The sequence below is a fragment of the Theropithecus gelada genome, chromosome 2 (genome assembly GCF_003255815.1).
Source record: "Theropithecus gelada isolate Dixy chromosome 2, Tgel_1.0, whole genome shotgun sequence".
In the NCBI taxonomy this organism is placed as follows: Eukaryota; Metazoa; Chordata; class Mammalia; order Primates; family Cercopithecidae; genus Theropithecus; species Theropithecus gelada.
Window position 1 is genome coordinate 49,939,101 of NC_037669.1, and position 26,472 is coordinate 49,965,572.

Here is a 26,472-nt window from a genome sequence, read left to right on the forward strand (position 1 = left end):
CCTTATTTTTTTTTTTTTTTTTTTTTTTTTTTTTTTTTTTTTTTTTTTTTGAGACAGAGTCTCACGCTGTGTCACCCAGGCTGGAGTGCAGTGGCGCGATCTCGGCTCACTGCAAGCTCCGCCTCCCAGGTTCACGCCATTCTCCTGCCTCAGCCTCCGAGTAGCTGGGACTACAGGCGCCCGCCACCACGCCCGGCTAGTTTTTTTTTTTTGTATTTTTTTTAGTAGAGACGGGGTTTCACCATGTTAGCCAGGATGGTCTCGATCTGCTGACCTCGTGATCCACCCGCCTCGGCCTCCCAAAGTGCTGGGATTACAGGCTTGAGCCACCGCGCCCGGCCAACCCAACTCATTTTCAAGAGGAGAAAGCATTGCATCAAACCAGAGTGAAGAAGGAACACAGCTGTCCGAGCCATCAGACCCTAAAGCAGCTCTGACTGGTGGGTAACAGGACCTGGCGGGAAAGGTGAACAGCAGCTGTGAGCAGATGGAGGATTCTGGCAGAGATGGAAACCATACATGAGAGTCCAATGGAAATTTTAAAAGTAAAAAATCAGGATGAGAAACAAAGAATTCCTTTGACGGGTTTAGCAGCAAACAGAACACAGTTGAGGAAAGACTCCACGAGCTTGAAGACAGATCAGCGGAGATGATCCACACTGAAACACACAGAGTGGAGAAAAAGAACAGAGCATCCAAGAGGATTTCCCAAAATTAATGAATGACAACAAACCACAGATCCAAGAAGCTCAAGAATCACAACTGGATAAAGAGCACCCCATTCCCCACAAAACACACACAGACACATCACAGCCAAACTTCCCAAACTCAAATCACAAGAGAAGATCTTAAAGGTAGCCAGAGAAAAGGGACACATTACACAGACAGACACTCGTGAGTATCACAGCAGACTTTCCACCAGAAACGATGTATGCCAGAAGACAGTGGAGTGGCAGCAAAGAAAAACTGTCCATCCAGGTTTCTACACCCAGGAAAAATATCTTTCACAAATTAAGGTAAACTGAACAATTAAATTAATGGGTGGTAGGAATGAGGCTTCTCACGGTTGGAGTGAGAATTTACAGATAGGCAAGGGAGGAGGCTAGTATGGTCATGATTAGAATGGGAAACATTGGTAAAAACTCACAATAAAAAACAAATACATAAAATACAATAAAATAAAAATAAATAAAGGTCAGTCATGGTGGCTCATGCCTATAATCCCAGCACTTTGGAAGGCTGAGGCAAGAGGACTGCTTGACACTAGCCTGGGCAAAATAATGGCACCTCAATCTCTACAAAAAATAAAATAAAACTCAAGGTTAGTTTAATATTCAGATACAGATGGTTATGTACAGAAATATCTACAGATATGGGCATATGCAAAGGCTGGTATACACATATATTTCTTTGCTGTCAGCTAAGGAGGTGTAAAAGAAATGATACCACATTACCAGTGAGTGCACCTAATGCCTGTATCTTGGCTTCTAATATTATTATCCAATTAATGCAACCAGGGCTCCATGGAGAAATGATTGATTCTAAGACTGGGGCAGGAAATACACAAGGTGCGGGATCCTGGGGCACCTTGCACTGCCAGAAAGCAAGGAAGTCCTCAAAACGCAGACGCAGACACACACACACACACCCTGAAATGTGTATCGATGGCACCATGTGAAAAGGACACAGAAACCAACTGAAAACACACCCAACAGCCAAAGCTGAAACAATTTAAGAAATAAAATAAATAAGGAAGTGTTGGATTATAGCAGTCCATAATCAGTATATATATATATACACACACACACACACATATATATATACTGATATAAATGACTTCTTTATATATAATGACTAGATACACTAGCCAATGAGGGAGAAGAGACAAATCTCCCAGGCAGAAGAATTCCACATAACCTAGGTAGATATGGTGCCCTCAAGGGGAGGGAGCATAACCCCCTGCTCCTAAGAATGGGCTGCACAAACTGACTTTCTTCCAAAGGGCATAGAAAAGGCAGGGGTGAGAGAGAGCAGCTCCACAGTGGAGAAACCTGCCACCAGGTGACTTTAGCCAGGTGAACAAGGTCAACATCGATAGTGGTAAATCCTGTTGCTAGTATGTGCCCTTCATATGATGGGATGAAAAGTACCTTGCTCCGTAAGCCTCTTCCCAAATAACCATACACCCAGTCTAATCATGAGAAAAACACCAGACATTTCCACCAGAAGGGCATCCTGCCATGTACCCGACCAGTACTCCTGAAAACTGTCAAGCTCATCGAAAGCAAGGAAAATGAGAAACTACTGCAGTAAAGCGGGGGCTAAAGAAACAGAGCCACTAAACAGCATGTGGGATCCTGGATGGGACCCTAGAACAAGACACCTGGCAAAACTAAGGAAATCTGAATGAACTAGGGTCTTAAGTTAATAATCCTGTATCAATATTTGTACATTAATGTAACAGATGTAGCATACTAATATAAGATGTTCATAACAGAGAACACTGTGTGGGGGACACATGGGGACTCTCGGTACTATCTTCTCAATCTTTTTGGTAAATTTAACATTGTTTTAAAAAATAAAGTCTTTTCAGAAAGCAGAATGGTGGTTACCAGGGACTGGGGCAGGGACTGGAATGAGGAGTTAGAGTTTAACGGGGAGAGAGTTTCAGTCTGGGAAGAGGAGAAGTTCTGGAGATGAATGGGGTGACAGCTGCATGACAATGTGAATATGCTTAAAACCACCAAAGTGCAAAAGAGTAAATGTCCCAGGCAGAGTTCCCCCTGCATTCAAGCAGGCATGGGCTAGGGGCCTGTGGTCCAGAGCAGACCTGGTGCAGCTGTCCACAGCTGGCCCCTGCTTCCCAGCACGGCATCCAACTTCAGCCTCAGAGAAAGCCAGAAGGGCGTCTGGCCATGGGCTGCTCTGGTTCCTCCTCTGGGTGGGGCTGCCCGTGCGAGCTCCCCGTGGGAGGGAAGACATATCCCTGCCTGACCTAGTTTTTCTCTCTGGAAGCAGAGGCAGCCCCGGCTAAAGGGAAATGTGGAGAATGAAGCCCATCTGCTGCTATTCCTCGACAGGGTGCTGGACCCCATAGCAACTCTACTTTTTGGCTGTGTTGAGGGACTCTCACTGTATGTACAGGAGGCCAAAATGAGGAGGGGCAGGGAGGTCAGTTCAGAGCAGAGTGAGAGAAGAGAGCACCAGATTAAAAGGGCATGTCTGACCCACGCAGAAAATGGCCCGGAAACTGGCCTATGTATTCACACCTAGCTGGTTCAGCCTCCACTCTCAGTCTACCCCTCACCAGCCAGCCCGACCTCTCTCCCTGGACTCTGGTGCTACCTTGCCATCCTGTCCCCATCTCCTAGCCATGGCAGGCGGCTCTCTGAACTCCAGCATGCACCGTCCCACCTCCATCTCTTTGCCCAGGCCAGCCGCAATTCCTGGCACCCCTTTTCTCCCTCTGCCTTCCTAGCATGTGTGCAAATCCTCCCTACGGGGACACCTCCAGAGCATCTTTTTGTTTTTTAGATGGAGTCTCACTCCGTCGCCCAGGCTAGAGTGCAGTGCCATGGTCTCAGGTCACTGCAAACTCCGCCTCCCGGGTTCAAGCGATTCTCTAGCCTCAGCCTCCCCAACAGCTGGGACTAAAGGTGCACGCCACCACACCTGGCTAAGTTTTGTATTTTAAATAGAGACAGGGTTTCATCATGTTGACCAGGCTGGTCTTGAACTCCTGACCTCAAGTGATCCACCTGCCTCGGCCTCCCAAAGTGCTGGGATTACAGGCGTGAGCCACCACACCTGGCCCATATCATCTCTTCTGGCAACCTCGGCTGGAAGGGCCGCCTCCCTTCTCTGAACCCTGTGGCATTCTCCCATGACATTTATCATGGTCATTTGTATCCACATATTTATTACTGCACTAAGCGGAGGTTTCCTCCAGGGCTTGCATCTCCAGTCCCCAACACAGCACAAGGTCTGACACATAGCAGGTGTCCAATAAATGCAATTTCCCCTCCTCTTCTGCCTGTGGATGACTCACTGTACGCATGCCCTGTGTCTCTGTCACAGCAAAGCATAGCACCTCCTCGGCACACATCGCCATCATTTCCCTTCTGTGCCTGCAGAAGACGTGACTACCTGGTCACTGAACTCTTTTCCAGTGACCTAGGACTCAGGCTTGGAACCATTCTCAACACAGAGCGCTGGCAAGCCTGCAGCTTAGCAGGACAGTGAGCATGTGGATGCAAGTAACCCTGGTGACCACGTAAATGAAGCTGGGATGCAGGATCAACTCTGCCCTCTTTGGCAGAAACCCAGTGTCTAACAGAGAGTCACACACAGTCAGAATCAGATCTGTGCTTAGAGCCACGTATTCTAGTGGACTAGTGATTCTCAAACTTCTGTGGTCCTAACATTTACCCAGGGTGCTTGTTAAAAATGCAGCTCTCTAGGTCCTACATGCAGAAGCTCTGACTGGGAGGATCTAAGGTATGCCCAGGAACTAGGAGTTTACAAGCACCCCAGGAGCTGATGTGGGTGGCCTCAGACCACAATCGGGGCATTGCTTATCAGGTCTCCACAAGTCTGCAGCCATTCTCATTGTTTGAACAGTGAACCGGAGGCGCAGAGAGGGGCACGCAGTGCCTGAGGTCACACATCAAGTGTCAGAGCCAGAACCCACAGCTCTCTGCAGAGTCCCACAAGAGAGATGGTGGCCTGCAGCCCCTAGGAGTGGGCATCGGAAGGCTGGCCAGAGCTGGTGGGGAGGTGCCTGGAACCTGTGTCTGAGGAAGGGGGCCACCGGGCTGCACTCACCCCTTGCTCCATGCTGTCGTTGGCACGGTCTGTGACTTTGGAGATGAGGCTCAGTGCACCTGGGGAGGGACACAGAGCAGGAGTTGGGCCATTGCATGAGGGGCATCAATTTTCTCCACTGCAGTGTCAGGTCACAGGCCTCAAGCCCAGCTTGGCCACTACTGCTGAAGTGACCTTGACAGCGATTTGACCACTGTCATGCATGTCTCAGTTTCCCTGGCTATAAACTGAATATAATAGGGACCACCCTGGCAGGTGATACACAGGGACAGCCACATCGAATTGGGAGGAAACAGGGAGACTGTAGTGAGCTTTTCAGACTCAGCACCACCCCCCAATCACCAAATTCCGGTGACCCCCCATCCCCTCTAACGGGATGTCCCCTCATCCTAGAATGTCCCCACAGCTGAGGTGATGGGGGACTCATCTCAGAAGAGCTGGGGGCTCTCACAGAAGTCCCAGACGTGTCATATACAGAACCCGCCAGCTGGTGGGGAGGGGACTATGTCCTGGGCCTTGGAATTGGGGCAGGGTCCAGGCTTTGGGGCAAGGAGGCAGAGCAGGCTCGAGTACCTCCCTCCGCGTTCATGCTGGACTCACCCTGTGTGTTGTCGTACTCGGCGGAGTCCGGGCAAAGGTTGTTTAAATAGTCTGTTGGCAGGACAAGAGCCAGGAGTCAGCCACTGGCGAGGTCAGCACCCTCTGCCCACAGCTGTGGCCACCCCCTCTCTTGCCAGAGTTGGAAGTTCGAGAAGAGTGAGGCATCTACTCCCTCTCCCCTGCTGGCCCCATCACGATAACCACGCTAGCATGAAACCAGGCCCCCAGCACCACCGGCAGCATTGCTGCCACAGCTGCTTGTCCCTCACTTCTCCAACAGATACCCACTGAGCACCTGCCTGGCACTGGGCCATGCCTTGGAGACAGACACAACAAGCTGAATCCATCTTCAAGAAGCTCTACATCCTCCAGCCCCTCCCCAGTGACCGCTTGTCCATCCGCTCGTTCTATTCTGGCCATGATGGCTTTCTTGAACATGCCAAGCTTGTTCCTACCCCAGGGCCTTTTGTACTTGCTGTTCCCTCTGTCTGGCACTCTCTTCTTTTTTTTATTTATTTTTATTTTTTTTATTTTTTTTATTTTTATTTTTGAGACGGAGTCTTGCTCTGTCGCCCAGGCTGGAGTACAGTGGCGCAATCTTGGCTCACTGCAAGCTCCGCCTCCCGGGTTCACGCCATTCTCCTGCCTCAGCCTCCCGAGTAGCTGGGACTACAGGCGCCTGCTACCTCGCCCGGCTAGTTTTTTTTTTTTTGTATTTTTTTAGTAGAGACGGGGTTTCACCGTGTTAGCCAGGATGGTCTCGATCTCCTGACCTCGTGATCCGCCCGTCTCGGCCTCCCAAAGTGCTGGGATTACAGGCTTGAGCCACCGCGCCCGGCCTGGCACTCTCTTCAGATCTTCACATGGCTCATGTCCTCACTTTACTGAGATCTCTGTTCAATGCCGCCTCCTCAGAGAGGTCTTCCCTGATCGCTGAGTCTAACACAGCTGCCCTGTTCCCTCTGTCTCCTTAACTTGCTTTATTCTTCTTAAGAGTTCCTAACATACCTTATCTTTTGTCTTTCTTATTTGCTTGTCTAGGGTGTAAGCTCCACAGTGTCACTGAGTTTGCTGTTCGATTTACTGCTGCATCTCCAGCATCCAGTGTGGGAAATGGTGCATAGGAGGTGCTCAATGAATAGTTCTTGGATTAGATGAATGAATTCTCTAGTCCCTGGCCCTAATGTATTTTTGAGGAGTGCCAGTTTCTACCTGGAATTACACAGCCACGACTACATATGTACTGTCTATCTCTCTCATTAGGACATCAGTTTCCCAGGGCAGGGATCTTTGTCCATTTGGGAGGCAGCTGAATAAATGGGTCTGGAGCTCAGAACAGAGGAATGGGTGTTTCCAGCGGGCAGAGATATGGGAAAAGGCATAGAGAGGGAAGGGAAGGGGACCCAGGACTGAGCCCTGAGAAGCTCTGATGTTTACGGGGCAGTGGAGGCTGGAAGGCCACCAGCACAGACAGAGAAGGGACAGAGAGATGGGAGGCAAGTGGGCGACAGTATACCACAGAAACCCCGGGAAGAAAGGACTCGAGAAGCAGGCAGTGGTCATGGATCCAGCAAGTCCAAGGCTGATAATGTCCACTAATGTGGCCACAAGGAGGACTCTGCTGACAGGCGTGGCTTCAGTGAAATGAGGAGATGGCCAGCTGAGGCAGGGAGGAAGTGCAAGCTGGGGAGGGGTGTCATTGGGTTTTTGTGTTTTACGAGGGGGGTGGCCACTGGAGGGAGCTTTCTAAGGTGGCAGGAGGTGGTTCAGGGGGCTCAAAGCTCAACTAGAGGCAAAGGTGATGGCAGACGCCACCCTTCCCCAACACCTGCCTGCCATGGTCAGAGGTGAGGTCGCCACAGTCCCCTCCACCCCTCCTCAGGGGCCGTCCCTGCCCCGCCACCTCAATCCCCATTGACCTCCTGTGGGGCCTACCTGTGAGGAGCACTTGGTACTGGAAGAGGCGCTGAACCACCCGCAGCAGCCGATGCTTCACAGTCTGGCTGCCTCCTTGTACACTCTGCTGCTCTCAAGACAGGGGAGGAAAAACCTTATCAGAAACCCCTCCTGAGCACACACGCTCACAGCAGCCCACATACACTGTCCCATCCACACCTCTTCCCGAGCCAGTTGAACTTCTCCCTCATCTCCAAAACCAGGTTCTCCTCCTGCGGGAAGCCCTCCTGGATTAGCCCGGCCTGCTGTAACTGCTCACTCCATCATGCTCCCAGTTGGTGCTACACTCAGTATCAAGCCTCTCCTAGTCCCTGCTCTACTCTTAATGTTAGCAATGGAGGAAAGCTCCCCATATTTCTGCCCAGGAAAACTGGATCCCCAGTTCGTGGCTAGTGTTGGGAATTTCCTTGAACACTCCATGGCTGGGGCTCTGGCTTGGTTGGTGCTTTTCAACTGAGACAAGAAAACTACCCGAGACCCTTACTGTGGGTGGTGCTCACTGCACTGTCATCTGCTGCCCAACAGCGGATGTTCTGGATTCTGGGTTCTCCTTCCTGATGGGTCATCCTCTCATCCCTCTGGCCAGGTCTTCCCTGTCTGCTCCCCATCCCCAGACCTACCAAGATGTCCCACTGATTTGCATTAAGCCCTTCGCCCACCTCAACCCCTGCATCCTTACAGCAGGGTCTCAGAGGACCAGGGAACCCACCTCAAATTCACGGACAGCAGCTGCCAGCCGGGGAGAATGGAGGCAATTCTCACTGAGCAGACCCAGGTACCTGTCGAACTGCAGGATGTGAGTGGCGTGGTGATCAAACCCCTGCTCCCGGGCCAGGAAGATGTCAGCTACCTTCTGCTGGCTCTCCCTGCAGCCAGGGATGGGGATGGGACAGTGAGAACTCAGCCTTGTAACCAATGCGGGGTTAGAAGCGGGGGCCTGGAGTCATATCCCTGCGTGCAGATCCCAGCTCAACCCTTGCACAGTTGTTTTACTTTGAGCAAATGACTTAATACTTCTGAGTTCGGCTTTCCCATCCATCAAATGGAGATACCATTTCATATGGTGGTGTTTTATCCGTCTCCATTCCCTCAATGCAACAAAAGTGGAGCCTGGGGGTCCAGGGACTGCTCACCAATTTGACAGCCTTTCCTCCAGCTCCTCCAGGATGCCTTGGTGAAGGTCGTGGATGGCTGGGAGTTCGCTCAGGCACTGCCTCAGCTCCTCCCGGGCCAATGTGTCTCTGCCTTCATGGTCCATGTCATCCAAGGCCCTCATGACAGCTCCATGGAAATCCTGAAACGCCAAAAGGCCTGTTACCCACAGGTTGATAGGACTGAACACAAGTCCTCCTTGGCAGATTTCCCCTGGGGCTTTGGAGCCCTGGCCTATGTGAAGACAGCAGTGAGAACTTAAGCCAGTGTCTCCAGACCCAACAGTCTCACCTACAAAGCAGAGATGACCACATGCACCTGGCGACCATAGGGTTACCTGAGCTGACACCCAAAGAGCACTCAACCCAACGCCTGGCACAGAGCAGGGCTCAATACACACTCGCTTTCCTCTCCTTGTGGCCACTTGGTGAACACTTCTTTTACAAGATGGGTGAGAGATTGGGTAATTCCTTCTCTAAAGAAGCAGAAGGCTGGCCGGGCACGGTGGCTCATGCCTGTAATCCCAGCACGTTGGGAGGCCGAGGCGGGTGGATCATGAGGTCAGGAGATCGAGACCACCCTGGCTAACACGGTGAAACCCCGTCTCTACTAAAAACACAAAAAAAATTAGCCGGGCATGGTGGCGGGTGCCTGTAGTCCCAGCTACTCGGGAGGCTGAAGCAGGAGAATGGTGTGAACCCAGAAAGCAGAGCTTGCAGTGAGCCGAGAGCACGCCACTATATTCCAGCCTGGGCAACAGAGCGAGACTCCATCTCAAAAAAAAAAAAAAAAAAAAAAAAAGAAGCAGGTTTTGCTTTCTCATTATCCATCTTTGAAGAGGTTCATGTGCTATGCTGTTTCAAAAAGAAGTCTAAGGAAATTATAGGCATCCACCCTATGGTGTATTAAGCGGTGACTAAAAATGATAAAGGTGGTGGCTATGTAGAAATATTCACATCATAGTGTTCAGCAATCAATAAGGAGTGCAGAGCTGTTTCCACACCCTGATATAACTGTGTAAAAAGTGAGTAGAGGAGAAAACTAAAAGAAAACAGGATGACATGCAAACAGTGGCTGTCAGGAGTACAGAATTAGGAATGACTGTTTATCTTCTTGTCTCTATTTTCTAAAATCTGTCATGATTAATGTAATTCTAAAACTAAACTCAATTTAATAAATATAAAAAGTATATCTGGGAGCTGGGCGCGGTGGCTCACGCTTATAATCCCAGTACTTTGGGAGGCTGAGGCGGGCAGATCACCTGAGGTCAGGAGTTCGAGACCAGCCTGACCAACATGGAGAAACCCTGTCTCTACTAAAAATACAAAAATTAGCTGGGCCATCTGGTGGTGCATGCCTGTAATCCCAGCTACTCGGGAGGCTGAGGCACGAGAATCGCTTGAACCCAGGAGGCGGAGGGTGCGGTGAGCCGAGATTGCGCCATTGCACTCCAGCCTGGGCAACAAGAGCAAAACTCCGTCTCAAAAAACAAACAAACAAAAAACAAACAACAAACAAACAAACAAAAAAGTTGTATCTGAGTTCTCTAGTCTGTTCCATGTATCCTGTTTTTAATGCAAGTACTATGCTGATTTGGTGACTAAAACTTCGTAGTAAATTTTGAAGTCAGGTAGTGTGATGCTTCCAGCTTTGTTCTTTTTGTTTGGGATTGCTTTGGCTGTTGGGGGTCTTTTGTGGTTCCATATAAATCTTAGGACTTTTTCTGCTTTTGTGAAGAATGTCATTGGTATTTTGATAGGGATTGTATTGGATCTATAAATTGCCTTGGGTAGTATTGTCATTTTAGCAATATTAGTTCTTCTAATCCATGAGCATGGACCATCTTCTCATTTTTGTCTGTGTCCTCTTCAATTTCTTTCATCAGTGTTTTGTGGTTTTCCTTGTATAGATCTTTCATTTCTTTGGTTAAATTGATTCGTAGGTATTTTATATCCTTTGTAGCTACGATAAATGGGATTGCTTTCTTGATTTCTTTTTCAGATCGTTCACTTTGGGTATATGGAAATGATACTGATTTTTTGTATGCTGACTTTGTATTCTGCAACTTTGCTGAATTTATTTATCAGTTCTATTAGTTTCTTGGTGGAGTCTTTACTTTTTTCTGAGTATAAGATCTTGTCAGCTTTCATATCAGCACTTTAATATCAGCACTTAGGGCCAAGGCTGGGGGATCACTTGCACCTAGGAGTTTGAGATCAGCCTGGGCAGCATGGCAAAACCCCATCTTTACAAAAAATACAAAAATTTGCTGGATGGGGTGGCAGATGCCTGTGGTCCCAGCTTCTTGGAAGGCTGGGAGGATCACCTGAGCTCAGGAGGTCAAGCCCACAGTAAACTCTGATTGGACCACTGCACTCCAGCCTGGGTGACAGAGCAACACCCTGTCACAAAAAACAAAACAAAACAAAAACCCCAAAACCAGATCTTGTTGTCTGTGAACCCAGATACAAATCCACACAATCACAGTCAACTCATCTTTGACAAGGGTACCAAGAACATACACTGGGGAAAGGACAGTCTCTTCCATAAATGGTGCTGGGAAAACTGAATAACTATATGCAGAAGAATGAAACTAGACCTCTATCTATCACTATACACAAAAGCCAAATCAAAATGGATTAAAGACTTAAATCTAAGACCTCCAACTATGAAGCAACTAGAAGAAAACATTGGGGAAATACCCTAGAACATTGGACTAGGTGAAGATTTTCTGCACAAGACCTCAAAAGCACAGGCAACCAAAGCAAAAAGAGACAAATGGGATTACATCACTCTAAAAAGTTTCTGCACAGCAAAGGAAACAATCAACAAAGCAAAGGGACAACCCACAGAATGAGAGAAAATACGTACAACCTATTCATCTGACAAAGGATTAACAACCAAAACACAGAAGGCGCTCACACAATTCAAATAGCAAAAAAGCCCAAAAAAATCCGATTTAAAAATGAGCAAAAGATCTAAACAGATATTTCTCTAAAAAAGACATACAAATGGTCAATAGGTAAATGAAAAAAGCCTCAACATCACAATCATCAGAGAAATGCAAATCAAAACTACAACAAGGAATCATCTCACCCCTGTTAAAATGACTTTTATCAAAAAGACAGGCAATAACAGATGTTGGCAAGGATGCAGAGAAAGGGGAACCCTTGTTAGCGAGAATGTGAAATAGTACAGCCACTATGGAGAACTGTATGAAGGTCCCTAAGACACTAAAAATAGTACTAGAAGGATCACTTGAGGCCAGAAGTTCAAGACCAGCGTGGGCAACATAGCAAGATCACATCTCTTAAAAAAAGAAAAAATCAGCTGAACCTGTGTCTGGGGTCTCAGCTACTTAGGAAGCTGAGGCAGGAGGATTGCTTGAGCCCAGGAAATCAATCCTGCAGTGAGCCAAGATTATGTCACCGTACTCTAGCCTGGGTGACAGAGTGAGACCCTGTCTCAAAAAAAGATTAAAAAAAAAAAAGAAGTACCAATGTTCCAGCAATTCCACTACTGAGTAGATATTTAAAAGAAAGAAAACCAAATATATCAAAAAGATAGCTGCACCCACTTGTTTTTCGCAGCACTATTCACAATAACTGAAATATGAATTCAACCTAAGTACACCTCAACAGATGAATGGATAAAGAAAATGTGGCATATATACACAATGGAATAGAATTCAGCCATGAAAAAGGATGAAATCCTGTCATTTGCAGCAACACGAATGGAACTGGAGGTCATTATGTAAGTGAAATAAACCAAGCAAAGAAAGACAGATATCGTATGTTCTCATTCACATGTGGTAGCTAAAAAAGTGGATCTCATGAAGATAGAAAGTAGGCTGGTGGTTACTAAGGTGGGAAGAGGGTGGCAATGAAGACAGGATGACTAATGGGTAAAGATATACATTCTGATAAAAGAAATAAGGCTGGGCACGGTGGTTCACACCTGTAATCCCAGCACTTTCGGAGGCAGAGGCAGGTAGATCACCTGAGGTCAGGAGTTCGAGACCAACCAGGCCAACATGGTGAAACCCTGTCTCTACTAAAAATACAAAATTAGCCAGGCGTGATGGCCGGTGCCTGTAATCCCAGCTACTCAAGAGGCTGAGGCAGGAGAATCGCTTGAACCTGGGAGGCGGAGGTTGCAGTGAGCTGAGATTGTACCACCACTGCACTCCAGCCTGGGCGAAAGAGCAAGACTCTGTCTCAAAAAAAAAAAAAAAAAGAAGAAGAAGAAGAAGAAAAGAAAGAAAAAGAAATAAGACCCAGTATTAGATAAATCAGTATGGTGACTATAGTTACAATAACGGATTGTACATTTTGAAATAGCTAGAAGAGGCCAGGCATGGTGGCTCACACCTATGATCCCAGCACTTTGGGAAGCCAAGGTGGGAGGACTACTTGAAGTCAGGAGTTCAAGACTAGCCTGGGCAATATAGTGAGACTCCGTCTTTACCAAAAATTTAAAAGGTTAGCTGGGCTTGCTGGCGCATCACTGTAGTTCCAGGTATTTGCTGAAGCAGGAAGATGGCTTGAGCCCAGGAGTTCCAGGTTGCAGTGAGCTATGGTTGTGTCACTACACTCTAACCTGGGTGACAGAGTGAGACTCTGCCTCTAAAAAATATACAGATAAATAAATAAATAAGTAAGTAAAATAACTAGAAGAGAATAATCTGATTGCTTCCAGCATAAAGACAAATATTTAAGGTGATACATATTCTGAGTACACTGATTTGCTCCTTAAAAATTATATAAACATATTAAATGATCACATACCCTGAAACTATGTACATCTATTATGCATTTTTAAATAAATTAAATAAAAATTTATAAAGAATATAAGGTTTCTTTCTCATAAGAAAAATATTTTATCTTCAAATACATTTGCTCTTGCATGAGGCCTAGCTCTAGTTTTAAATACATGGCTGGGGTGGGGGTGGGGAATCCTGAAACCACCTTGAGCTGTGAGGCAATGCATATTGGGAAAATCCCAGGGTCAGAGATCATGCACTCTTGCCCAAATGGAGAAGTTCAAATCACCTTCCACACTCAGGAAAGATGATTCCTCTGCCTTGTTGGATTGTCTCCCCAATGGGAGCTCACTATGGGGCAGGACATCTCACTCCACTGCTAGACAGTTTCATTTCTTTTCTTTTCTCCTTTCTTTTCTTTTCCTTTTATTTTCTTTCTTTCTTTCTTTCTTTTTTTTTTTTTTTAATGGAGTTTCACTCTTGTTGCCCAGTCTGGAGTGCACTGGCACGATCTCGGCTCACTGCAACCTGCACCTCCCGGGTCCAAGTGATTCTCTTGCCTCAGCCTTCTGAATACTTGAGATGACAGGTTCCTGCTGTCACACCAGGCTAAATTTTTGTATTTTTAGTAGAGACAGGGATTCACCATGTTGGCCAGGCTGGTCTCAAACTCCTGACCTCAGGTGATCTGCCTGCCTTGGCCTCCCAAAGTGTTGGGATTACAGGCGTGAGCCACCGCACCCGGCCTGCTGGACAGCTTCTACTGCTGGAAAGGTCTTCTTTAGGCCAGATGCAGTGGTTCACATCTGTAATCCCAGCACCTTCAAAGGCCGAGGAGGATCGCTTGAGCCTAAGAGTTGGATGGAGACCAGCCTGGGCAACATGACAAGACTCTGCAAAAAATTTAAAAATTCTCCAGGCATGGTGGTGCATGCCTATGGTTCCAGCTACCTGGGATGCTGAGGTGGGAGCATCACTTGAATCTGGGAGGTTGAGACTGCAGTGAGTTGTGATGGTGCCACTGCACTCCAACCTGGGTGATGAAGCTAGACCCTGTCTCAAAAAAATAAAATAAAGGTCTTTTGGATATAAGGATCTAAAAGTGGGAAGTGCCTGAGAGAGAGGATGGACAGCCCTTCCTCCAGGAAGCCTTTCTGGCCTTCTCTCCCCAAGTGAAGGCCAGAGGCTTTTCTACCCCTCCCAGCAGGGGAACAGTGAGGAGTAGAAAAAAGGACAGGGACGTGGCATAGGGCGAGAGGGAAACGGAGAGAGAGAGAGAGAAAGAAAAACAAGGAAGCAGAGCCAGTGAACAGGCATGACAGAGAGGGAGGGAAAAAGAGAGAGAGAGAGAGAAAGAGAGAGAGAGAAGGGGAGAATGGGAGGAAGAGAAGGAAGGAAGGAGGGAGGGGGCAGGAAGGGAGAAGGAAGGAGGGCTCCATAGTGAGATGTAGAGACTGAGAGACCCCCTCGCACTGTGCCTCCAACATCTGCCCAGAGGCGTATGCTTGCGCCATCAGACAAGGAGAGCAGATGTGGGGTTTAAAAAGGTCTGTGCTTCCTGAACACCTCATCCTGTCCTGTGCTGACCTCCTGCTGATGGCCTGCTCTGCCCAGAACTATGGGGAGGGCACAGGGAGGGCGGCCCTCCCTGACTCGCAGTCCCAAGGAGCAAGGATGAGCTGGTTCCTGCCTCAGTCCAGCACAATTCAAGGTCTTGGGAAACTTCTAGCCCCAACATGAAGGTCAGAAACCCTCACAGGGCTGAGTCTTGAACTAACAAATGGACTCTCTGTGATGAAGGTATGTGTGTTCCTATGAAGAGGCCACATGGCTAACCTGTAAAGAGAAACTGAATGTCCTCATATAGGAGCTATCAGAGCCTTTCCTGAAAGCATGTTTTAGAGGGCACAAGAGGCGAGGGTTGTGAGTAGGGCAGCAGGTGCAGAGGGCGGCTGAATGGAGGTGGTGGGTAATTCTGACTTCTGCCACAGCTGGTTCTGGGGTACTGGGGTCATTCTGAGCCTGGGGTGGAGGTTTCCCTGCTGACCTGAGGCAGGAGGACTCCCAACTCTTTCCCTGTGAGTCTTCATATTTAGGACCCAACCTCCAGCCCTGCAGGCTCTTCTCAGCCCTGGCATCCCAGGAGAGGAAAGAAAAACAGCCCTGTATCCTGATGAGGGCAATGACCCCTCTTGTGTGGGCATTGTCTGACAGGGCTTTCAACCCACTCTTATTTGTTCTGGGCTGGGTTCAAGCCCAGATACTCCACAGGGTATTGGACGACTAGGCAAGCTGTCACCTGTCTGAGCCTCGGTTTCCTCACCTGTAAAATGGGGGTAACAGTACCACAAAGTATAGCAGGAGGCTGCAGAGAGGCTCTTCCTGATGACTACAACTGCTTTGTCAGTTGTACAGTGCGGAGAAAGAAAAGGAAGAACAGGCAAAGACAAGACTGGCTGTATTTGCATCACTCTCCAGGGAGCTTAAATATTAATTGCTCTCCAAGCTGGTTTCTCATCTGTAATTAATTCTCACTGAATCGACTCAGTCTCAATGGGCAGGATGGCCATCACCAACATGACTCATTTCAAAAACTAGAGCATAATCAGAATTGCCACAAACATCCGTTCTTAAAACTCATGCACCGGCTGGAAGTGCTAAGTGCCAGCCTCACCATCCATCACTCCCTGAAAGGGTTCTGCTGTCTCATCAACTCGGGCCCATAATCACACCTGGGGGTCCTGGCAGCCATCTGAGTAGGAGGAAGGGCGGAGAAGCCACCCAGTCCTCATTCCTTTATTCATTCAGCAAGTATTTGGAGTACCTGCTTTGTTAATTGTACAGGGCTTTGCAAGCCCTGAGGAGACAGTGGGAGCATGGAGAGATGCACTTCTGCTCTCAGAGAGTTTGCAACCTGGGTAATTGTTCCAAAGCCATGAGTAAAAAGACTATTTCAGTACAGGGGTCTAAGTGTTGTGATGGGGAAAAGCAAAGGATCCAGCAAACCAGAGAAGGGAGACCTGGCTTGGCCATAGGAAAGCCTTCCAAGGAGGCAGTGACTATGCTGAGACAAGAGGCGAGCATCCCAGGCAGAAGGGATGGCAGGTGCAAAGGCCCTGAGGCGGATGAGGAGCTGAGGGGTGGAGCATGGTTTGGGCAGAGTGTGTAGCCGCGTGTGCAATGATCGCGTAATGCTGAGAATATACTGAAAACCATGAAATTTTACACTTCAGAGAGCTGAAATGCACAGTATGAGACTTGTATCTCAATAAAGCTGTTTAAAAAAACTGGGTAAGGCCGGGCGCGGTGGCTCAAGCCTGTAATCCCAGCACTTTGGGAGGCCGAGACGGGCGGATCACGAGGTCAGGAGATCGAGACCATCCTGGTTAATACGGTGAAACCCCGTCTCTACTAAAAAAAAAAAAAGTACAAAAAACTAGCCGGGCGAGGTGGCGCGCGCCTGTAGTCCCAGCTACTTGGGAGGCTGAGGCAGGAGAATGGCGTGAACCCGGGAGGCGGAGCTTGCAGTGAGCTGAGATCTGGCCACTGCACTCCAGCCTGGGCGACAGAGTGAGACTCCATCTCAAAAAAAAAAAAAAAAAAAAACTGGGTAAGAAAGTCACAGATTGAGAGAATATGCACAATCCCCAGATCTGAAGGTAGACTTGTGTCCAGAATACTTAAAGAGCTCCTAAGAGCAATACAAAAAAGATATCTCAATTTTTTTTAAAAAAGCAAAAGAAACATTCAAAAGCCTTCCCAAATGGCTAATAAACAGAACGAAGGATTCAATTTCATTAATCAACAGGGAAATGCAAATTAAGCCATAGGGAGACACCACTACACAATCGCCAGAATGGCCACGAGTACAGAGGCCAACGATACCAACATGTTGGCAAGAGCATGGAATAAACGCTGGTCTCATACACTGGGGGGGAATATACATTGTTTTAACCTCTTTGTTAACCTATCTGGCAGTTTCTAGTAAAGCTATGTCGATGCTTACCCTGTGACCCTGCAATTCCTCTCCTGGGTAAATACCAAGGAGAAATGACATCAGGTGTTTATGGTGACGTTCACAGCAGCTTTCTAATAGCCCAGACTGAAGCCACCCACATGCTCATGCACAGGAGCACAAAACAACCCAACTGTGGGCTGTCCCTACCCAAGAACACTGATACCCATCAACAGCTGGCTCAGTCTCACAGACTGTGGAGCTGAAGCAGCCAGACACGTAACAGTACATAATTTATGATTCCATTCCACTCAAGAACAAGCTAAACCAATCTCATGTGACAGACAGCAAAACAGGGGTAACCTTTGGGAGGGTATTACAGGAATCTTCTAGGGATGATGGAAATGTTCTATCCGGGTGGGAGTTACAAGTGTACAAACACACGCCCTAAGGGGAGGGAAGACAAGCAAGGGCTCCCCATTTTTTTCACCTCTCCTCCAAACTCTTCATGGTGCCTCCTGCCCTCAGCACCAAGTTAAACTCCTTGGCCTGGTGACCATGTTCCTGTAGGAGCTGGTGTAGCCACCTCTGCAGCTTACGGCTCACTTCTGTGTAACAGTCGTTCTCCAATTTGAGTGTGCATCCAAATTACCAGCCAGGCTTAGGAAAACACAGATTGCTGCCCACCCTCCACTCCGCCTGAGTTTCCATTCAGCAGGTCTGGGCTGGGGCTGGATCACTTTCATTTCTCCCAATTTCCCCGGTGATGCTGTCACTGCTGGTCTGAAGACTATGCTTTGAGAACTACTGCTTTCTATGAATCCTCTTCTCCAGCCTCTGTGTCTTTGTTCTGCGCTTCCATCATCCAATATACATCTTGCTGATCTTTCAAAGGTACTTTAAAGACCACCTCCTTCACGAGGCCCTCTTGGGTTACTTCAGCAGTCAGTCTAAGGGCCTCTCGAGTGTCCTACTCCAGAAATTTGGGGTCAGAGCCTGAAGGGAGCTACTCTAATCTCAGAAATGTCTTTGAAGTCTATTATTTTCACTTAAAAAATACATATTTTACATTAGTCTCTGAAATATATCTGTATCTAATTTATTTAAAATTACGTATCTGGAGCAAAATGGAGGTTCTTAGAAAATACACCATGTTTAGCCAGAGGCCTTTAGCCCTCGTGGGCACCTACTGCACAGCTGGGACTGGGTTACACGTATGCCAGTCTGAAAAAGCAACAGCTTTTACAAAATAGTGCATTGGCAGACTATTCATGTATCCTAAATGTTTCCGTTACTCCCCTCTAACAAAGAGAGAGCAGTGTGCCTCACTCACTCGTTTTCGCCTTCAGATTTGCTCGGCTGTGTTCACAACTGTGCTTAATGTCTGACACGTCAATGATTAGGCTGTTACAGATCAATTAAGTAAAAATCTCTGAGGGCGGAACCTGAGCATCTGTGTTTGCTTGTTTGTTTGTTTGTTTGTGAAAGGATCTCACTCTGCCACCCAGGCTGGAGTGTAGTGGTATGCTCATAGCTCACTGAAGCCTCAAACTCCTAAGCTCAAGTGATCCTCCCACCTCAGCCTCCCAAGCAGCAGGGATTACAGGCATGCGCCACTATGTCTGGCTAATTAAATTTTTTTTTTTTTTTTTTGTAGTGATGGGGTCTCACTATGTTTCCCAGGCTGGTCTCAAACTCCTGGCCTTAAACAATCTTCCCACCTTGGTCTCCCAAAGTATTGGGACTTCAGGTGTGAGCCCCCATACCGGGCCTAAATGTGCCATTCTCAACAGGCCTCTGGGCCTTTACAAACATTGATCCCGTTGCCAGGCACAGCCTTCTTCACTGCACCCCTGCCTGGCTTTTCAACACATTTTCCTCTGGGCATCCCTCTCCAACTCCAAGAAGACTGGGCTGGATGCCTCCTCCAAGCCCCCAAAACCTCGGTATACCACCCACCACGGTGTTACTATTGTTCTTTTTCATGCCAGTCTCTCTCTCTAGACCATCAGTGCCTTGAGGGCAGACTTTCCCTGCCGTCACTCACTCCCTGATACGTCACCCAGACCAGGTGCTCAGAAAGTTAATTTTCTTATTTTAATTTGTTTTGTTTGTTTGTTTGTTTGTTTTGTAGGGACAGGGTCTTGCTATGTTGTTCAGGCTGGAGTGCAGTGGCTATTCACAGGTACGATCAGGGTCCACTGCATCCTGGGCTCAAGCGATTCTCCTGCCTCAGCCTCCCAAGTAGCTAAGACTACAGGCATTCACCCCCATGTATGGCAGGAAGTTTTTTTGGACTGAAGAAAGGATAGGACTGCTGGGAGGAGAACTTGCTCCACCATCACTCATTCACTGGCTACATACTGAGCATCAGTTGTGTACCAGGCTTCATAAGCCACTGGGAACAAGGGTACGGTCCAGCTCTTTGCCCTTAAGGAGCTCAGAGTTTAGTGATGAAGGCAGAGAGCAAACAAGCACCTAAAATTAGCCCCAAAACACAATCAGCAAAACCTGACAACTGACAGAGAGACATACAACCCAATAACCATAGCTGAGAGGTCAATAAGCCTCTCTCAACAATGGACAGAAAGTGAGGATGCAGAAGACTCAAAAGGATCCATCAGCTCGCCCCACACAGCATTCACAGAACACCCCACCCAACACGAGCAGAGGGCCCATCCTTCTCAAATACACATGGAACACTCTCCAGGTGTGCTAGGGCGTATGCTGGGCCATAAAATACATTTAAGTAAATTTAAAAGGACTGAAACCATACAAAATATGTTTTCCAACCACAACGGGATTAGCAGAAGGATAAATCAGAAATCAGCAGCAGAAGATGTGGGAAACACACAAATACTTGGAAGTTACATGACACAGTTTTAAACAATCCATGGGTCAAAGAAGAAATCACCAAGGGGATTATTAATGGAAAGTATTGTGAGCTGCATGAAAATGAAAACACAACATAACCAGTAACAAATAAATAAATTAGGTACTTTCAAACAGTGAAAGGTGGTGTGAATAAAATGAGGTGTGAGATGGAGTGCAGAGGAGAGAAGTACACCCACAGCACGTCACCCTCCCCATGTCCACACCCTTGCCACAGCCTCATTGGAGGGGAGAGCACATCCCTGCCCCTTATGCCTTTGGGCCTGGCCCTGGCACCTGCTGCTGTCAATGGGGTGTGTGTGGAAAGGATGATGTGCCAGTTGTGAACTTGATTCTAAGATGCCCTCTGCTGTTTCTCCTGCCATCACCATGGGAAGAGCTTCCTGGGGCACATGCTGCCCCTTCAGCCTAGGCCCCAGGATGAACACACAAGAAGCAGAGCCACCAAGATGAATCCAGCTTTCACTCAGCTTCCTCTGCAACTAGGACTACCCAAGGATATGAAAGGAGAAGCTTGACAAGTGAAGTTTTCAAGGGGACTAACCCAGCTGGGAGGCATGACCTGTTGCTTTTCTACCTTTCTCCTTCTTCCTGACTGGGATATAGATGTAATGGTTAGAACTGCAGCAGCCATTCTGTGTTCATGAGAAACCTTGGAAATGGATGCTGCAGATGGAACTTTAGTCCTGAGACTGTGTGGAGTTGCCAAATTTGACCTGGATCTCCTGCTTCTGGATTTATTTCACATGAAAGAAGAATCCCTAAATTACTTAAGCCATCGTAATTGGGTTTTTGTTACTAGCAGTCAAACACAGTTCCTAACCAACACAGAATGTTTAGGAAAAACTTCTGTAGTAGACTGTCTTTTCCAACAACACCCACAACAATATCTCCTATCTCAATGGTCTTTATACAATATGAGCTCGATATTCCTCCCATTGAAGAGGAGAGACTATGTCCCCTCCCGTTGAACCTGGGTAGACCTTTGTGACTGTCTTAACTCATAGGGTATGGTGGAAGTGGTGCTACAGGACGTCCAAGGCCAGATCATAAAAATGCCATGAACTTCTACTTGCTCTCTCAGGACACTTACTCTTAGGACCCAGCCACCATGCTGTGCAGAAGCCCAAACTTATGTAGGCAGAGACCACATGGAGCGGCCACAGACAAGTGTTCTGGCCAACCTCCCAGCTTAAGTCTCGGACAACAGCCAGCCTCAACCACCTGATGTGTGAGTGAAGATGTAGGGAACTGAAGGCCCGTGGGACGTGACCAACTCGGCATTCCACTGGAGGCTATATGATCAAACAGCAAACTGTTTATCATGAATACAGGATGTGGGCAAACTCACGACTGCGCCTGCCGAAAGAAGGTTTGCTGGAGGCATTCACTCCCTGGCGCTTCTCCTTTCATATCCTTGGGTACCCCTAGTTGCAGAGGAAGCTGAGTGAAAGCTGGATTCATCTTGGTGGCTCTGCTTCTTGTGTGTTCATCCTGGGGCCTAGGCTGAAGGGGCAGCATGTGCCCCGGGAAGCTCTTCCCATGGTGATGGCAGGAGAAACAGCAGAGGGCATCTTAGAATCAAGTTCACAACTGGCACATCATCCTTTCCACACACACCCCATTGACAGCAGCAAGTGTCATGGCCAGGCCCAAAGGCATAATGGGCAGGAACGTGCTCTCCCCTCCAATAAGGCTGTGGCAAGGGTGTGGACATGGGGAGGGTGACACTGCGACATCTAGAGAAAGCAGTCTTGCAAGCCTACTCTGGACTGAGCAGCTGACCCCTTCTTCCACCCCACTTCTCACTATCTCTTTTGCCTAATAAATACAGAGGACTGGTAAAGCTCAGGGCCCCTGTCCACTAGAGGCAAGGTGCCCCCCGACCCCTTCTTCCAAATATACTCTTTCGTCTACTGTGTAACCCGCACGGACCTAGGGAGACTGAATAAAGGGGGTGAATGCGGGAATGAAAGACAAGAGACAAAAGAGTGTATTTGGAAGAAGGGGTCACCTTGCCTCTAGTGGACAAGAGCCCTGAGCTTTACACAGCACTCTGTATTTACTAGGCAAAAGAGATCGTGAGAAGGGGGGTGGAAGAAGGGGTCAGCTGCTCGGTCCAGAGTAAGCTTGCAAGACTGCTTTCTCTAGATGTTGCAGTGGAAAACCTCAGCACCAGGGAGTGATTGCCTCCAGCAAACCTTCTGTTGGCAGGCGCGGTCGTGAGTTTGCCCACATTCTGCGTTCACGATAAACAGTTTGCTGTTTGATCATATAGCCTCCAGTGGAATGCTGAGTTGGTCACGTCCCACAGGCCTTTGGCTTCCTACATGAAGACACCTCCAGGTGATCCAAGCTCCTAGCCATCAGGTCACCCCCAGTCTTTGAATCTTCCAGTTGAGGCCCCAGACATCATGGAACAGAGACCAACTCCCACCACCATGCCCTGTCCAAATATCTAGTCCAGAGAATCTGTGAGCATAACAACATGGTTGTCTTATGCCACTAAGTTCTGGGGCACCACTAGTTTGAAGTGGTAACACTTGAGCTGAGACCTCAATGGGAAGATCGGGGTAGGCCACTCCAGTAGAGGAAAGAGCAAAACTGTAAGATGTGAACGCATTTGTGTTATTTGAAGAACAGTAACAAGGCCAGTGTGGCTGAAGGCAGTGATGAAGAAAATGGTAAAGGAGGTACTGCAGAGAGGTGGAGAGGGGCCAGGTCATGTGGGCCTCCTGTGTGAGGAAACTTCTCCTGGGGCAGGATGGTGACAACTTCCAGAGTTCTCTCCCAATCAGCAGACTGGCTTCTGAACAGGCCTTCAATGCCTTAGCCCAAAGGAGCGACCCTTGGTAAGAACTTTTGGTTTCTTCTAGGAGAGACTTGCTTTAGATGAAAAAACAGAGGACAGAAGGTGTCCAGGGGCCACACCTGTTCAAAATCTCTAGCTGTTCACCATATACAAGGAAAGGCACAAGCTCCTTGGCTCAGCATTTTTGGTACTTCTCGATCTGGTCCTAGCCTTATCTGGGGACCCATTACTTGATCCCTGATTCTGCCTCCTACCTGCCTTTCCAACATTTTCTATGTTCTAACCATGTGCAATGATGTGCTATTCTCCAAACATACCATGAGCCTGTGAGCAGTTGCTCATGCTGACTCCCTTGCTGTACGTGCCCTCTTCCACCACTACCCTGGCCTGGTGAGCTCCCTCAGAGTCCATCTCAATGGCACCTCTTCTGCAAACCTTCCTGCATATCTCAAAGTGAATATGTCTTTCCCTCCCTCATGCCCCTGCAGATTCTGCACAAAACTACAGTTCTGCAAGATATACTTACACAGAGTAATGTAAATTGTCTGTTCACATATTGATTTCTCCTCCCCACCTCCACCCTCTTTCCCTGCAAAACGAAAACTACTCAAGGGCTAGTTCTGAGCCTTATTCAGCTTTGGGACTCCAAGGCCTATTTCAGCGCCTGCAGTAAACATCCTGTGATGTTTCCAGAATGAATGGGCAATTCAGATGGACAGATGAATGGATGGATTGCTGGTTGGATGGGCAGATGAGGAATGGATGGATGGTTGGATGGGTGGGTAGACACTTGAGCAGTAGATTAATTGGGAGTGAATGAGTGTATGGTTGTGTCACTTGATGCATGGATAGATGAAAGGACAGATGAGTGGGTGAAAGGCTGGCTGGCTAGGTGGATGGGTAGAGATTGACAGATGGGCAGGTAAGGAATGTTCTTATGACTGGGTTCCTGGAAGGATGGAAGGCAGCCATTAAACCAGAAGTCAGTAAGCTTTTTCTGTAAGGGGCCAGATGATAAATATTTTAAGCTTTGTGACCCACATATGATTTCAGTCGCATATCCTCCTTTGTCTTTTTTCACAAATGTTTTAAAATGTAAACTCCATTCCTACGGAGCCCATAGGCTACACAAACCCAGGACCGTGGCCATCAGGATGACTGGAATTCACGGCAGCCACTGAGTTAGCTATAGCTACCATGTAACAAGCAACAGAGCTGCACCCCAAACACAGAAGGCCACCCCCACCCCCAACAATAATAGCACAATGTAGCCAGGACCTTTCCTGCTGGGGAGATTTGGGAGGCACCGTCAGCTCCTCCTTATCACTGGGGACAGCTTTGGTATCTCAACAGCATCAATCTCTAAGACAAAATTCTGAAGAACTTGCCAAGCTTAACAACCAGGGATAGATTCAAAGCTGAGGAGTGGTGGAGAGTGCCCGAAAGTCTATGGGTCTCCTTCAAGACTCATGTCCCTAGCTAGGACCTGGAGTCACACTGGGAGATGCCTGCCCCCTTTATCCTCGTAAGCACTGATATAAGATACAGCTCCAGACCACAACTTCCTGCAACCAGCTTCTGAGTGGTGACCGTTATTTTATTTTTTTTGAGACAGAGTCTCGCTCTGTCACCCAAGCTGGAGTGCAGTGACACGATCTCGGCTCACTGCAACCTCCGCCTCCTGGGTTCAAGTGATTCTCCTGTCTCAGCCTCCCAAGTAGCTGGGATTACAAGTGCCCACCACCATGCCCGGCTAATTTTTGTATTTTTAGTAGAGATGGGGTTTCACCATGTTGGCCAGGCTGGTCCGGAACTCCTGATCTCAGGTGATCTGCCCACCTCGGCCTCCCAAAGTGCTGCGATTATAGGCATGAGCTACCGCGCCTGGCCCTGAGTGATGACTTTTATAGGCTCTCCCTTCACCCCATCCTTAGGATATTATTATGGATTACCAGGGGCTTCAATGTCTTTCCAACTGGCAGGAAGCAGAGCAAACACAGATGCAAGTTTCCTAATTAAAACCCTCTTAAAAAGTCATAAAAAAAAATGCCCAGCCCCTCTGTCATGCTGCCAGCTCAGAAACAAGGGAGAAAGAAGAAAAAAAAAAATGGGAAACTGATCCTTCCGGCCTTCACCAAATAGATCTTTTAGGTGTAAAAGCTGAATGGGGGCTGGTACATTTCACACCTGAGGGCTTTGGGGTTCAAGAGTGCACACAAGGCTTTCATCCTGAGGGGACAAAAATGAGGAGCCAAGAGCACCAGCCCAGAGTAATATTCTATCTGCCCTCCTGGGTTCCCGGCTGCTATCAGCTCACATGGGGATGTGATGCCAGGGTGACACTGTTGATAGGGACCTCAGTCGGGTTCAAGAGGCCTGGCTTGGTGTTGAGTGCTCTGGTACACCCAGAGATGGTCCCTGCCCCATGGAGCTCCCAAGGCAGCCAGGAACACCCAGTGAATGCGAGGGCAGTGGCCTGGGAGCCAGGAGCTCCAGCACTTGTCCTGGCTCCACCACTGTGTGACGTGGGCCATGTCACCTCCTCTGGGCTTCCACATCACCACCTACAAAATGTCCAAGTGCACATCCCCAGCTCTGACATTCTTGGAGATGGTGAATGATTCAAAGCACCACAGAACCCAATGCTCAACCATGGCAAGAGTGCAAATGGCCCAGAGAGCTCAAAGGAGCGGGGAGCCTGAGTCTGCCATGGTCCCCCACTTTCCAAGTCTTTGCTGTGCCCTCTTCTCACCCTTTCCTATGGCCTAGCCCCGAACATCACCTCCTCAGGGAAGCCTGCCCAAGGTTGTCGGTCACCCCCCTCATCCGTCCCCTTTGCTGGCCAGAAAGCTCCTGGGGAAGGGCCCTGTCTGATCTGTCTTCCCATTCTCCAGTTCTTGTCATGCAGCAAGAGTTCAAAACAATGTCTGCTGAAATGAATTGAGGTGACTGCAAAGGGATACTCTGTGAGCTGTCCTGTGAGTTATGAAGGGGAGCATTGCCTGATGTTCAGGCTGTCCCCAAGTCTGGCCTCCTTTCCTCTGAAAGCCCAAAGGAGTACCCTCACCACCAGCTTAGGCACTACCACCCCGATGCTAAGGAGACTGAGGAAGACTCTTGATACCCAGCTGCTCTGTCACCAGGCAGACACCTTTTCCATACGAACCTAAACATCACACACATACAGGTACACAAACTCACAAACACAAACTCACACAGAGCAATGCCCAGAAACACCTCACTATCCTCTTCCTGCCTTTCTCAGCAAGAGGGCTAAGGAAACCTCAAACATCCTGCCCAAAACCTCAGCCCATGCCCCCACGCACCCCATCCCTGAGCAAGGAGACGTATCCGCTGTCTGCCCGCAGAAGCACATTAATCAGGAGACGGACTTCCCTGAAAAGCCTTGGTGAGTGCCTGCCTGCTGCCAGGCCTTTGTTAATGGAAATCACCTCTGTCTCCACATTGCTTTCCTGCCTCTTATATCACAGACTTCTAAAAGGGCAATTAGTTTTGGAC

General features: G+C 48.2%; 1 protein-coding gene across 2 annotated transcripts in view; it reads right to left on the minus strand.

Moving 5' to 3' along the window:
- FGD5 (FYVE, RhoGEF and PH domain containing 5) overlaps positions 1-26,472 on the minus strand; it is a 116,411-nt gene that overhangs the window by 28,793 nt on the left and 61,146 nt on the right. For both annotated transcript variants that reach the window (XM_025375710.1, XM_025375709.1), the window contains exons 5-9: positions 8,514-8,674; positions 8,090-8,246; positions 7,360-7,447; positions 5,425-5,475; positions 4,825-4,883 (exon numbers count right to left, since the gene is read on the minus strand). In XM_025375710.1, coding sequence (XP_025231495.1) covers positions 4,825-4,883; positions 5,425-5,475; positions 7,360-7,447; positions 8,090-8,246; positions 8,514-8,674 — 516 coding nt within the window. The remainder of the gene's footprint in view (positions 1-4,824; positions 4,884-5,424; positions 5,476-7,359; positions 7,448-8,089; positions 8,247-8,513; positions 8,675-26,472) is intronic.